Source organism: Propithecus coquereli, unplaced genomic scaffold (genome assembly GCF_000956105.1).
Source record: "Propithecus coquereli isolate 6110/MARCELLA unplaced genomic scaffold, Pcoq_1.0 Scaffold12, whole genome shotgun sequence".
NCBI lineage: Eukaryota > Metazoa > Chordata > Mammalia > Primates > Indriidae > Propithecus > Propithecus coquereli.
Genome location: NW_012136080.1, coordinates 14,496,715 through 14,511,131, shown reverse-complemented (window position 1 = coordinate 14,511,131; position 14,417 = coordinate 14,496,715). Strand labels below are relative to the sequence as shown.

General features: G+C 39.7%; 1 protein-coding gene across 5 annotated transcripts in view; it reads right to left on the bottom strand.

The window, feature by feature from the left end:
* The window catches only part of ARMC8 (armadillo repeat containing 8), a 104,056-nt gene extending 93,892 nt beyond the window's left edge, over positions 1–10,164 (bottom strand). For 3 of the 5 annotated variants that reach the window (XM_012664320.1, XM_012664309.1, XM_012664327.1), the window contains exon 1: positions 9,828–10,164. In XM_012664320.1, the coding sequence (XP_012519774.1) occupies positions 9,828–9,872 (45 nt within the window). In that variant the 5' untranslated portion in view covers positions 9,873–10,164. Of the gene's footprint in view, positions 1–8,950; positions 9,027–9,827 lie in introns of all 5 variants that reach the window. The other 2 variants (XM_012664300.1, XM_012664292.1) reach the window with 2 other exon arrangements.
* Positions 10,165–14,417: the final 4,253 nt, after the last annotated feature.

Here is a 14,417-nt window from a genome sequence, read left to right as displayed (position 1 = left end):
TGAGCCATCGCGCCTAGCCCTCATGTATTATTTTTGCAACTATTTTTATCCTTAAATTTTTTTTCATGGGATTCATTTTTTGGTATTTCTGAAGTGTCACTACAACCTCCCTCCCAGATTAAAGCTCTGCTTTACTGTAGCCTCTAGTAACTTCAGAAAATTTCTAAAATGTTACTTCATATTTCAGCTGGTCTCCATCAGTGTAGAATGTAATATATGTATGGCAGTTGAGATTTCTAGAATGTAATCTGCTTTAATTTCACAAACACAATCATTAAAATACATCATTTTAAAATTTAATCTACTTGTATAGTATAAAAGGCAAGCCTCACCTCTCAGTAAATAAAGACTAAAAACCAGCTTTTACATGTCAGGAGAATTTATTAAATATAAATGGTAAACTAAGCAGTGCTTATAAAATTGGAAAATAAAATTCTAAAATATAGGGCTGTGCACACAAGTTTGTTTTTAAAAAGTGGGAGTTTGGAGAGCTGACTCTGATACTTTATAAGACAGCAGGCAAGTCAGCCTTTCCAGTGCCCAGTTTTCCCCAATAAAAAAACAAGAATGAATTAAGATTATCTACAAGTTTCTTCAAGGCAAGATTTCATAATTTTACACTCAAAGGGTTTCTTTTTGTTTGTTTATTTGTTTTCATAACAGAAAAGCCAGAGCACAGATAGATTAAAGGGATATGAATGGTAGCCTTTACTTTTTCTGGAGTGTGTTTTGTTTTGTTTTTTGAGATGGGGTCTCGCTATGCTGCCCAGGCTGGCCTCAAACTCAAAAGCAATCCTCCCACCTCAGCGTCTGGAGTAGCTGGGACTATAGGCATGCACCACTGCACCCAGCTCTGTAGTGAGTTTTTAATGTGATAATATATTCTTATCACCCCTGTAAACCATTAACAATTGGTATAAATATGCTTTGGTGGTTGTAAGAACTGAAAGCAATTTAGTATTGATGCTTCTAGTCAAGTACTATAATGTGTATTCTTTTTAAGTATGGTACAAATCACAAAAACCTGTCTGAGTCTAGATGATCTTTAATATTTCTTCTCACTATTAAATTCTATTCATTTACTCTTTGGCCAGTGATTCATGCCTGTAATCCTAGCACTTTGGGAGGCTGAAGTGGGAGGATTGCTTGAGGCCAGGAGTTCAAAATTAGCTTGAGCAACATAGTGAGACCCTGTCTCTACAAAAAAATAGAAAAATCAGCCTGGCATAGTGGTGCATACATGTAGTCGCAGGTACGAGGGAGGCTCAGGCAGGAGGGTCATTGAGCCAAGGAGTTTGAGATTGCACTGAGCAATGATGACACCACTGGAGTCTAGCCAGGCAACAGAGCGAGACCCTGTCTCAAGAAACAAAACAAAAAACACCAAAAAAAACCTCTTCAATGTAGATGAGAATGCCTTAACTGAGGGCCAGGAAGAGATCCCTCTAGATAAATGATCTAAGAACTCATGGTGCAAAATATCATAATCTGGAAGTCCAAGGGAGCAAGAACCATCTTTGGGGAGCATGTACAAAGTGGCGAGGGTTGTGAGGAGTTTTACAAAGACTGAGATATTCTCTGGATTGGTTGAGGTTCATTTAGATGCCTCCCAAGATGGTAAGATGGCTCAGGAACTCCACTAGAATGCATTCAAATGCTTACTTCTCAATCCTGACAAAACAACAAAGTGAGGCTACTCAGACGTGAATGTGGTGTTGTCCTGGACCATTAGAGTAGTTCAAATTATTATTCAAGATTGCAATCATGCAATGACTTAGAGACCCTGGGTACTATCTTTCATGGTACACCTCAGAAATAGTATTATCCAGACAGCCCAGCTGTCTTCCAGATTAAAAAAAACGGGGGGGGGGGGGGCCTTACTGGCTTCAGAGTCTTACAGACAGTAAAACCCTTGCCTTGGAGCTATCCATGGTGCTTGATTCAGACTCAGGCCATCACTTTCAGCAGTTGGTGCATTAGCTTTCCTATTATAGTACCACTCAGGATCAGTATGACCTGTCATCCACATTGTAGCCTGTGACAATCATGGCAATATCATGGCCAATACCTATATTATGAATATGCCAAAGAACGTTAACTCTTTCTACTTTTCCTATGCCCAGACCCACAAATCTCCAGCTAACCCAGCTCTGCATACCAGGCCTGCTACATCAACTGCTATGCAAAGCCCTTTCTGTGGGCACAGTACATCTTGTGGGAGATCACTGGCATACTCTGGGCAAAAAAAATCATAGCTCTTCAGAACCAAGTCCCACATGATACTGTACCTGAGTTTTCAAACCTTACTGTCACAATCTTTACTATTCCAAAATAATTTAAAATGACTTTTAAATTTTGCTGTATGTTTTTTGACTGACATTAGGACAATTAAAGGAGTTAACTCAAGATTGACTTGTGGGTTTCAGGGAATCCACCAACCCCTTGAAATTATGTAACTCTTCAGGCATACGCATGTTTTTCTGGGAAAGAGGGTGTTGAGATTCTTATCCTTAAAAGATTAAGAACCACTGATCAATATGCTGATGACTCCCAAATAATAGTCATTATGCCAAATTTAAGCCCTCAACTTTTATATCCATCTGCCTATTGGACATTTCTAAGTGGGTGTCTGGAAAACACCTCAAACTCAACATGTCCAAAACGAAACTCATTTTGCCCCTTATTCCCCTAACATATGCCTGTCCTGTCACTATTTCAGTAGATGATACTACCTGGACAAAAAGGTATAAACCCTGGGAATCATGCTTGATCATGATGATCATGACTCTTTCCTTAGCTCCCTCATCTCATCGATCACCATTCAGAACTTTTTGAAAGCCTAATAAATTCTTAAAAACACCCGAGGCAAAAGAGGCACGTGCTCTATAACCATTTTCCAGGAGGTAAAGTCCTCCAAATATTAACAGATCTTATGGGCTGGAAAGTCTTCCCACTAGACCACAACTTTTTATTTCTAATATAAAGCATAACATGATGAGACCATCATTCCCCCTTGGCCAATACCTATATTATAAATATGCTAGAGAATGTTAACTCTTTATTCTTCTGATTATTATGGAATGGGTCAAAATGATTTTCCTTCATCAAAATGACAAGTGGAGGCTGGGCGCGGTGGCTCACGCCTGTAATCCTAGCACTCTGGGAGGCCGAGGTGGGCAGATTCTTTGAGCTCAGGAGTTCGAGACCAGCCTGAGCAAGAGTGAGGCCCCGTCTCTACTAAAAATAGAAAGAAGTTAGATAGACAACTAAAAATATATAGAAAAAATTAGTTGGGCATGGTGGCTCATGCCTGTAGTCCCAGCTGCTCGGGAGGCTGAGGCAGGAGGATTGCTTGAGCCCAGGAGTTGGAAGTTGCTGTGAGCTAAGCTGACGCCACGGCACTCTACTCAGGGGAGTAGAGTGAGACTCTGTCTCAAAAAAAAAAAATGACAAGTGGGGAGGGCTATTTCTGCAAAACTGCTCTTATTTGTAATATCTTTAATTTCTATCTAAACAATTGCAGGGATCACAGCATAACCAACCGTTCAGTGAAGGCAGCTGTTCTCCAATTTTGAGAAGGCAACAGGAATTTTTTTTGTCAAATAATACCGTAACTTTTTTACCCAGAAGTCAACATGACAGATGGTGCTGCAAAACAATTGCCAAATCAGAAATTAAAAACATGCAAGTGAGAATCACTGACATTCCTGGCCCGTGGCACTAAGTATTTTAAACTTTAATGAGAATTGAAGGCGATAAGAAGGCTAGGTTTCCAAGTAAAATCTGAAGACCCTACACAAGGGTGTTTCTGATTCTTGATAGAGTTTAAAAGACGTCCTGTGCACTTGCCGTCTGAATTCAGATAGCAATCTCTCCTAAAGACACAGTGAGATGTCCAGAAACATACAATGAGCACCTCCCATTTTTCACACACTGCCACCAAAGATTAGAAAGTTCATGTGGATAGTTTCTTTTAGGATAACCTACTGACATACCCTGTGCTTATTGGTGCTTTGTAACCCAACGGAAAACTTTAAAATGTGCTGTACAGATTTTATTTTGCATTTATTACTAAAAACCAAGGGTGGCCAAATTTATGTTTATAGGGTAGTTTAATTTCACAGAAAATTTTTTTCTAATTACTGTCAGTTGTTCATGTAAGAGAGCAAATCAATAAGCATCTACAGGCAAGGCCAACAAAATGCTTATACCTGTCAAGAACAGAACAAAACCAAGGAACATCCAAACTTGGAGTACCCTATACAATTCTAACAATTGCTGTCTAAAAAAAAAAAAAAAAAAAAAAAAAGCATGACACTGGGAAAAGATTATAAAGGAGGCAACTGAAATCAACAAGTACCTCGGCTGTCTGGGACAGCCTAAAAAGTGATTCAAAGGCATTTTATTACCTTGCCTCTCTCAAACCATTACGAAGTAACCAAAGTAAAATGCAATCATTCTCTTAATGGGGTCTTTCATGGAGCATAAATTTTCATTTTGATACAGTCCAATTTATCAATTTTTTTTTTTTTTTTTTGAGACAGAGTCTCACTCTGTTGCCCGGACTAGAGTGCCATGGCATCAGCCTAGCTCACAGCAACCTTGAACTCCTGGGCTCAAGCGATCCTCCTGCCTCAGCCTCCCGAATAGCTGGGACTACAGGCATGCACCACCATGCCTGGCTAATTTTTTCTATATATTTTTAGTTGTCCAGCTAATTTCTTTCTATTTTTAGTAGAGACGGGGTCTCACTCTTGCTCAGGCTGGTCTCAAACTCCTGAGCTCAAGCAATCCTCCCGCCTCGGCCCCCCAGAGTGCTAGGATTACAGGCGTGAGCCACCACACCCGGCCCAATTTATCAATTTTTTAATAGGTCATGCTTTTGGTGTTATATCTAAGAATTCTTCAACAAAAATCAAGGTTCCACAAATTTTCCCCCATTTTATTCTAAAAGTTTTACTTTATGTTTTATGATAAAATCTAGGATCCATCTTGAGTTACTTTTTGGATAAGATGGAGATAAAGGTTCATTTTTTAACCTATGGTTAAGAGGATGAAAAGACAAGTTACAGATTGGGAAAAAATATTTGCAAACACCTATCTGACAAAGGACTCATATCTAAAACACACAAAGGGCTTTCAAACCCCAATAGTCAAAAAGCAAACAGTCCAGTTAGAAGTGGACAAAAGAACATGAAGAAATATTTCACCAAGAAGGATATATGGATGGCAAATAAGCAATGAAAAGATTTTCAACATTACGAATCATTAGGGAAATACAAATTAAAACCATAATAAGATATCACTCACATGTATTGGAACAGCTAAAAGTAAAAAAACAATAACATCAATTGCTACTGAGGATACAGAGAAATCGGACCTCACATACATTACTGGTAGGAATGTAAAATGGTACAGCCACTCTGGAAAAGTTTGTCAGTTTCTTTTAAAACTAAACATACATTTATCACATGACCCAGCAATTGCATTTTGGGTCTTTAGCTCAGAGATATGAAAAGTTACATCCATACAAACCTGTACATGATTCTTCATGGTGGGTTATAACAGCCAAAAACAGGAAACAACCAAAATGCCCAAGAGATGAATGGCAAAACTGTGGTACATCCATACCATGAAACACTACTTAGCAATAAAAAGGAATAAACTATTGATACATGCAACAACTTGGATGCATCTCAAAAGCATTATGCTGAATGACAAAAACCAATCTCAAAATCACTGCATGATTCCATATATGTAACATTACAGAAAATGACAAAACTATAGAGACAATTGCCAGGGGTTAGGTATAGTGGGAAGGGGAGTTGGAGAGGTAGATGTGACAATACGACTATAAAGAGGTAGCTTGAGGGAGATCTTTGTAGTAATGGAATAATCATATATCTTGACAGTGGTGGTGATTACACAAATATACACATGTGATAAAATGATACAAAAATACAGACACAGTTATACCAATATCAATTTCCTGGTTTTGCTCCTGTACTATAATTATGTAAGATGTAACCAATAAAGGAAACTGGGTGAAGTGCACACAAGGACTGCTCTGTACTACCTTTGCAACTTCCTGTGAATCTATAATTATTTAAAAATAAAAAATGTTTTAAAATGCAATCAGTGTAAAATAATCCAAAAGTATGAAAAACACGGGAGAAATTTATAAATTTGTTGAAAAGGGTGAGATTATAATGCTAAATGCAAACCAAAGAGGACTGGTCATGGTTCAGTCTAGAAAGAGAGCCGGAGAGTTTTTCCAACTCCTTAAAATAGATAGTTCAACCAAACATTTATTGAGCACCTAGTATTTACAAGATACAGTGTTATAAGTAATAGTGGAATAAAAAAGAAAAAAAAGGAGCTGGCATGATGGCTCATGCCTGAAATCCCAGCTGCATGGGAGGCTGAGGTGGGAGGATCATTTCAGGCCAGGAGTTTGAGACCAGGCTGGGCAACATAGCAAGATCCTGTCTCTAAAAAATAATAATAATTTTTTTTAAAAAAGTCAAGCACTTACCTCTGAATTAATTTACTCTCTAAGAAGATAAGGCAGAATAATTATTAAAGGCCTCAGAGCCTCTGCAAAAGCCATTCCTTTTGCCTGGAATGCTCTTCTACTGTCACCTTTTCTGGTTAGTTCTTACTCATCCTTGAACTCTCAGCTCAGTGTCATTTCTTCAGGGAAACATTCCCTAGCTCTTCTCATTGTCCTCTATATTAGATCAGTTTTCTCTATAACATATTTGAACAGCACCCTATGTATTTCATTCATAATACTAATCACTATGCACAAACAACTGTGTGATTATTTGATATCTATTTTCCCCATTAGGCTAAAACCTCCAAAAGGACAAAGATAGGTCTGTATAGCATACCACTGTATTCCCAAACATAATTCCGTGCCTGGCAAATGACAGAAGCTCAAAATATATGTATGGAATATATACATACAAAGTTATAATTCATATGTACAAACAAGTGGACAATAAGCTTTACCAGAGTCTGAAAGAACCCAATACCACTTCGACCCGAGAAAGCCAGTTTATATGGAATAGAAGATAAACAATCCTAAATCTAAAGCTGAATATGAACCGAGCCTTTTGGCAATAGGAGCCCACTAAAGAACTGAAAGAGGAAAGCATTTGTCTCAAGTGTTCTTTAGGAAAATTAATGTAGTCATGGATTTGAAATAAGAGGGTAAGACACTAGAGGCAGTAAAAATAATTAAAAGGACACTGTGGTAGTGCAGGCACAAAACTATAAGGTCCTGAATGAGAGTGGAAATGGGAATAGAAAGATGTGAGAAACACTAAGAATAAAGAAGCAACAGGTCTTAACTGATTAGATGTAGAGGGGCATGAAATGAGTTAACAGTCAAAGATGATTCAGGAGGTTTAACAGTGAGTGATCAGTGAAAGATAAACACTATTAACAGAAATTGGATGTCATGGTTAAGTCCTCTTAGGAGAAGGAATGGGCTCTGTTGTGATAGGTGACATCCATACAACTTAAGATTTGAGACGAGATGTAGAAAGAAAAGACAAGGATGGCAATGCAGATGTGTGAATTGATCAGTTAAAGTTAGGAGAGTGAATGAGATCTCTCAGGGAGAAGGTATAAAGGGCCTTAGATGGAAATCCTTTAAAAGAATTTGAATTCCTCCTTGCTCAAATTATGTTTATCAAGCTACATGTCATCCAGACTGTGAGTGCCTTGAAGGCAAATCTGATTTCACCCTTGCATTCCCTAAAGGTGTGGTCCCCAACCCCCAGGCCCATTACTGATCCATGGCCTGTTAGGAAATGGGCAGCACATCACCACCTGAGCTCCTCACCTTACCCTCCCATCCCCAGTCTGTGGAAAAATTGTCTTCCACAAAATGGTCCCTGGTGCCAAAAAGGTTGGGTTCTGCTGCCCTAAAGCATACAATACAGGGTTTAGTATGTAACTGGTCCACAGCAAGTAACTTACTAAAGGAATCAACCACTCAAGATAATTTCTGATTAATATTCCCTATAAAAAGTGGTGCCCTGGGTAGTACTTTGAAAGTTACAGGCTTCACTTTAAATTAGTAAAATCAGCGAGTTTAAACAGCTTACTTAAATCACTTATCCGAAGCTCTGATTTCCCAAGGCTCTAGGACTAAAGATTTAACAGACCAGACTTTGGGACTGTGAAGACCTTTAAAAAGTAAGCCCCCAATAAGACTAGGAGTAAAACAAATCCTAACCAGAAGAAGGAAATACTCTCCAAGAAGTTTTTGAATAAAATAAGCAGAATATATTATTTACTGAGGAAGTGAAATACATGAAATTTTTCAATCACATGCACTATACAAGTTGACAATGTACAAAAAGAAATTTCAGGTAAACTGAATAACTGAAATCTAACGAGATAATTAAAAAGGAACTGAGAACAACTAAGACATACATTTAAAAAAAACAAAAACATAATGAGGGAAAAGTCATTGGCCTGCATTCCCCAAAACCTTCCTGGGTATATTACAGTCCGGGGGTGGAGAAATGGGCTATTCTGATTCAATACTTAGGTGAACAGTATTTCCCCAGGTGCAGTCTAAAAGGAAAAAGAACTGCTAACATGGATCAGGGCACAAGTTTGCTGACAGCATCCCAAAATTAAATTATTAATGTAGTATTAACTTAAGCCTTTTCAAGGGTGCAATCTGCCACATAGTTCTAATGGTGAATCATAAGCAAACGTCCTAGGCGCTTTCAGATAGGTGAATGTGTTTGTAGAAGAAGTCAGGTAAGAGAAAAGAAACGGTTGGAGTTACAAGACTCTAGGAACCCAACAAGTCATCCACAATCCAACTACTCTCTCAGTATCAGACTGGCTTCCAGAAGTCAAAAAGATGGTCAGTCTTTGCCTGCTTGTTTCCAACAACAGCAAATAAACCATTGGTAAAACTGACCATTCTCAGAGTCGGACAGCTCGAATTTGTTGCAAAATCCTTCGAAGTTATCTCCCAGTAACTTTCCTTCCCGGTCCTGGTTCAAGAGCAACACAGTGAAAGATAAAAATCGTCTTTTTTTTTTTTCTTTTTAACTTTTTTAAAAAACCAGGTATTACTTCCTGGCACATCAATATATGTTCCCTTCTTTCAACAACAGAAATCTCACCTTTCCCCTCCCCTTCAGTGTTTGACTCCCCTTAAAGAAAAAAATATCAGGCACAGGGACTATATAGTTTCTTTAGATTCAGAGCCGCGACCTCCTGAGCAGAGCGAAGAAAAGGGACTTAAATTATCGCATACACTAGGAACAGTTGCAGCTGATAGAAAATCTCCATTGCCAAGAAGCTCCCGCCGGTGCCCGGGTGCAGAGACGCGATAGAAGCCACACGGACCTGGCAGCTCTGAGGAAGTGGGGGCCAAAAAGCCTGCACCTCTTCTTGCCAAAGCCCCCGGGAGCTGAGTGAGCGCTCGTTCCCAGGCCGGCGGCGCGCTCGGCCCCAGAGAAGAGGCACCGCTAAGACCAAGGCTCAGTGAAACGCTGGCAAAGCGCAAGCCGCGCTGCCGGGCTAGCAGCCGGTACGCCCAACCACCCCGCCTGCCAGACGCCATCCTGGGAACCCGCACCCGAGGGAGCTCCCGGAGTTGGAGATGTCTCTGGCTCGGCTGGGGTCCCGTCTATCCCACCCGTCCACCCTCCCTCACTCCCTGGCCCAAGGCTGAGCCGGAGGCCACCACAGGGGGTGGTGCCCAAGAAGCACACCGTGCCTGGGGGAACGTTCCGGACCGGGCTGCGGCTCCCCGGCGGGCGGACTGACGGCCGCAGCGGGTCACTCACCGAGAGGACGCTCATGCGGATTGGGGTCTCCAACAGGCACGCCATCTTGAGCCTTCCCACCCGGCTGCTGCCGGCGCCGGCGCGGGGGCCGGCACTTTCGACAGCCAACTATTGGGCCAACGCAGGCACCTCTGCAGAGAGTCAGCCAGGTAGACGAGAACGGCCCACTCTCTGGAAGCCACTCAAGTACAGGAAAGGCCCGCAGAAGGGAAAGCAAACAGCAACCGCGCCGGAGGCCGTCTTACGAATCGTCCCCTCAGAAACAGCAGCTACTCTCAGCCTGGGTTAGAGGTGGGAGCGGGCAGCCGTTTCCGCATGCGCAAAGAAAGATCTGCCGCAGGTGGGGCCTCAGAGGCGGAGTCTCGCGCTGGCGTTACAAGCTCTACTGAGAGAGAAATTTCAGTTTATGGGTTCGCGTATTCGCATTCCGAAAAACTAGTACATGGAGTCATATACATGCTTTGAGGTTCACTTTCACGTTCATTACCTCACTCTCTCTTTGCACTAAACTCCATTATCTCCATTTCATAGGTGGAGAAACTGTGATCTCAGAACCAGATTTTCTGCCACCAATAAGAATAATTGTCTCACGATCCAACGCAGAAGTGTGACCTGCTTCAGTGTTGTGCTCGACCCATTTATTCTGGTGTTGTGTTAAGAATAGGTACTCTAGAGCCTGAATGCCGGGGCTTCATCCTTACTACTTCACTTTATCAGCTACATCACCTCGGCAACTTAGCCTCCATCTGTTTGTTTCATTATCTGTAAAACACCTTGTTAAGGAGGACAGAGGAGTCAATAAACGTAAAGCGCTCAGAAAAAGCCTGCCTTTGACTTGGTTGACAAGTTTCACCTTCGTACTGCTCAAAACCAGTAAGGTTTTCACAATGTGGTTGCAATGAGCCTGTTCTATTACTTGTCTTCCATTTCTATAGCCACTCCCTAATTCAGGCTGCTAAACCTTTCCCCTGGACTACAGCAATAGCCTTCCAACTGGTCTTGTAGCTGATAGCCTCTCCTTCATTTTGCTCCTCACTGCTTTCCTGTCTTCCCCAGTACTTGGTTTCCAAACTTACTGTAGCGTTTATCACCCTTGCTTATGGATCTGTGTTCCTTAACAAACGTTGAGTTCCTGAAAGGCAAGAATTGTATTTTAGACATTACTTCTGCCATAACACTATTTCCCAAACTTCAGTAATGTACATACTACTTACACGATTTTTGCCAGTCTATCCCCAGGTGTTATTATTGATTCAATACTTTTCTTTAAAGCCGATTTCAACTCATTTAAAAATTCTAGCCTCCCACAATATTTTGGGAGGCCAAGGCAGGAGGATCACTTAAGGCCAGGAGTTAAAGACCAGCCTGGGCAACATAGTGAGACCCCATTTCTACAAAAATTTTAAAAATTAGCCGGGCATGGTGGTACACACCTGTAGTCCCAGCTACTCAGGAGGCTGAGGCAGGAGGATTGCTTGAGCCCATAAGTTTGAGGCTGCAGTGAGCTATAATCATATCACTGCATTCCAGCCTGGGTGACAGAGTGAGACCCTGTCTCTAAATAAACAAATAAATAGACAAATAAATAAAAATTTTAGCCTCATCTTAAATCATAATGTTCTGTGAAATCAAGTTTGTTATGCTCCTTATTTTTATTCTAGTACACATTAATGTACATAACTACAAAAAGTCTAAATGTCCATCCATGTACCACCTAAAATCACAGCAAGTACTGTATACTACAAAGGGGCAGAGTATAACCCTTGCACATGGTATACATAGGTTTCAAATGAATTTTCAGCTGATGTTTGTCTAATATAGAGTTATAGCTGTATTTGATCCACACTCCATCCATTAGCTCAAGCAATATATCCTCCAGGAAATCCATCCCCCACGTATGGGTTAGGTGACCCCTTCCTCCATGTGTTCGTGCATCACTTTGCTGTTGCCACTAACATATTCTCTGCAACATTATATTGTAATTGTAGGGTTTTTTTTTTGGTAATTATTTACTTGTTTCCTCATTATACACTTCAGGGCAGACATTAGGAATTTTATCTTCTAGATCTTTTATCTCAGTGCCTAGTATAGTCACTTAGTAAATATTTGTTTAATGAATTTTTGGTTTACTTTGAGCCTGGGATGAAGATCTGTGTGCAGGTAATTTACATGGAAAGTGCTTCCAAGGAAAAAGAATTGACGGGTGAGGGAGAGCGAGCAAAGAAAGAAGAAAAAGTCAATATAAATGTCTATTATTGAGGCCACCATTTATTCCTCAAGCACCTCTGAGAAACATACAGAATGCCTTCCTGGATTATCCATCTTGAAGCTGGAGAATTTGTCCACCACTCCCACCCTGTATTGGTTGACGGTTTCCTAAAGGCTGTTAACTCCCTGCCCTCCTAGATTGTATTTATGCACGGAACAGAGAGGGTTTCCTTAACCTGATGTAGAAAACAGAGTCTGTAGGTTTCCACTTGTGGTAGAATATAGGCAGCATAAATCTGAGCTTGCACAGAACTGTCACTGCAGTTGTGACTGAAATCAGAGCAGAGAGGAGCTAGGGAATTTGCCTCTTGACATCCAACATCTCTGCTACCCAGGCTTTCCTGATTTATTTCCAGAAGACTGACATGGCCATTTTACAGGAAGGAAACATTGAATAGCCAACCCCTAAACTTGAAGACTATGAATTTGCTTCTAGTTCAACTTTTGCTGCTAAATAACTTTAGGTACACTCTTTGAATCAAAGTAATGAGTACAAATTGGGGGGTAAAAGAAAATTTTGATTTAGCCTCCATGTAACAACAGAACAGTTAAATCTGATGCTGTGTTGAATAGGGAAATATCCCTGCAAACAGGAATGAAATTTCTCCCTGTCCCCCCATGGCTCTTAGAGCACTATGAATTTCTGAAAAAAATAATTACAACAAAGTGTGAGTTTAATGAAAAAAAATAGAAATGCAAAACATGAAGTAAGTAGCCAGAAAGAAATCTGAAAAATATTTATAAATATCTGTGTGGAACTTCCCAGGATGAGAAATGAAGCCAATTTTTTAAAATAGAAACATATCTGTGCAAAAATAGGAAAGCTTAAAGCATAGAAAGATAGGTATAAATAAAAAACTGAATGGTCCCCAAAGAAATTTAGAAGAATTTTTTTAAAGACTTGAACACAGGAGATACTGTAAATAAACGAAAACAGAAAATGGACTCACAGTGTTATAGAGGAGATATAGCACAGTTTAGCAGCTTTACTTGTGCATGCACTGATCTGGAGTTTCAAAGTGGAATAAAGACATGGTTCCTGCTTTCAGAAAACAGGAATAAAAGGGAGACTGTGAGAGGTTCAATAATTTGCTTAAGGTTGCTTAGGGAGCAAGAGGCTGAATTAATTTGGGCACAGGTTTCTCTGGTTTCAAAATTCTTTCCAGAGCTCCCACAGTCCTCTGGGACCTGAGAGAATTCTCCCAGATGAGACCGCTAAGCATTCACCTAAGCAACCAGGCAATTACAGAAAGTCTACAAAGGCTTTGCAATGGGAAATAATGTATCAGTAATTCATCAGGTCCACAAAGGGTATGAAATATGTATATGCACAAAGTAGAAGTAGTGAGATGTTTAAAAAGTCTTTTATTAGAAAGGACAGCAAAAAAAAAAAAGAAAAAGAAAATGCTGTTTTTAAATTTGTATTACTGCTATGGTAAAATTCCAACTTACAAATGTAGAAGAAATGATGGAAGAAATGATACCACTTGACAACCTTATGAGTTATAATTATTTCAGGCAAGAATCATAAATGGATTTCTACCAATTCATTGAACTAATTGGTAAAAATATGAGAAACAGGGTATTTACATAGTCTCAAAGTATCTCTTCATAAGATACTAATGATAGTGGAGAAACTTGGTAAACATCACTTTATTCAAGTAATTATAATTAGTATCACCAGTAAGGGAATAAATAAACACCATGATATGATTCACTGAGAAGGATACAACATCACTTCTGTGGTATTTCTGCCAAGAATACCTAAGTGTAATCATGAGGAAACATTAGGTAAACCCTAACTGAGGGACGTTGTAGAAAATAACACACATACACACATACACCCTTCAAAAATATCATGAAAGACAAAGAAAAACTGAGGAATTGTTTCAGATTAAAGGACACTAAAGTGATATGACAACTAATTGCAACTTGTGATCTAGGATTGAATCTTGGACAAGGAAAAACCTTTTTTTTCTTTTACTAAAAAGGACATCCATGGAACAATTGGCAAAATTTGAATGAAGTCTGTGGATGAGGTACATTGTTAGTGTCTTGATTTTGATACTATTTTGATACTATACTACTATTGTCATGAAGAGAATGCCCTTGTTCACTTCTTAGGAAATATACAGTGAAGAATTTAAGTGTAAAAAATTGAATTACTGTGGCTTAAGCAATTGTTTTTCCTTTAATAATGAAAAACGAACTCATTTAAAAAAAAAAAAAGAGGACCTAGCCAAGAATCCTGGAAATTTATTCATTTGAATACACACACACACATACACATACATACATATTGGGTACCTATATATGCCAGGC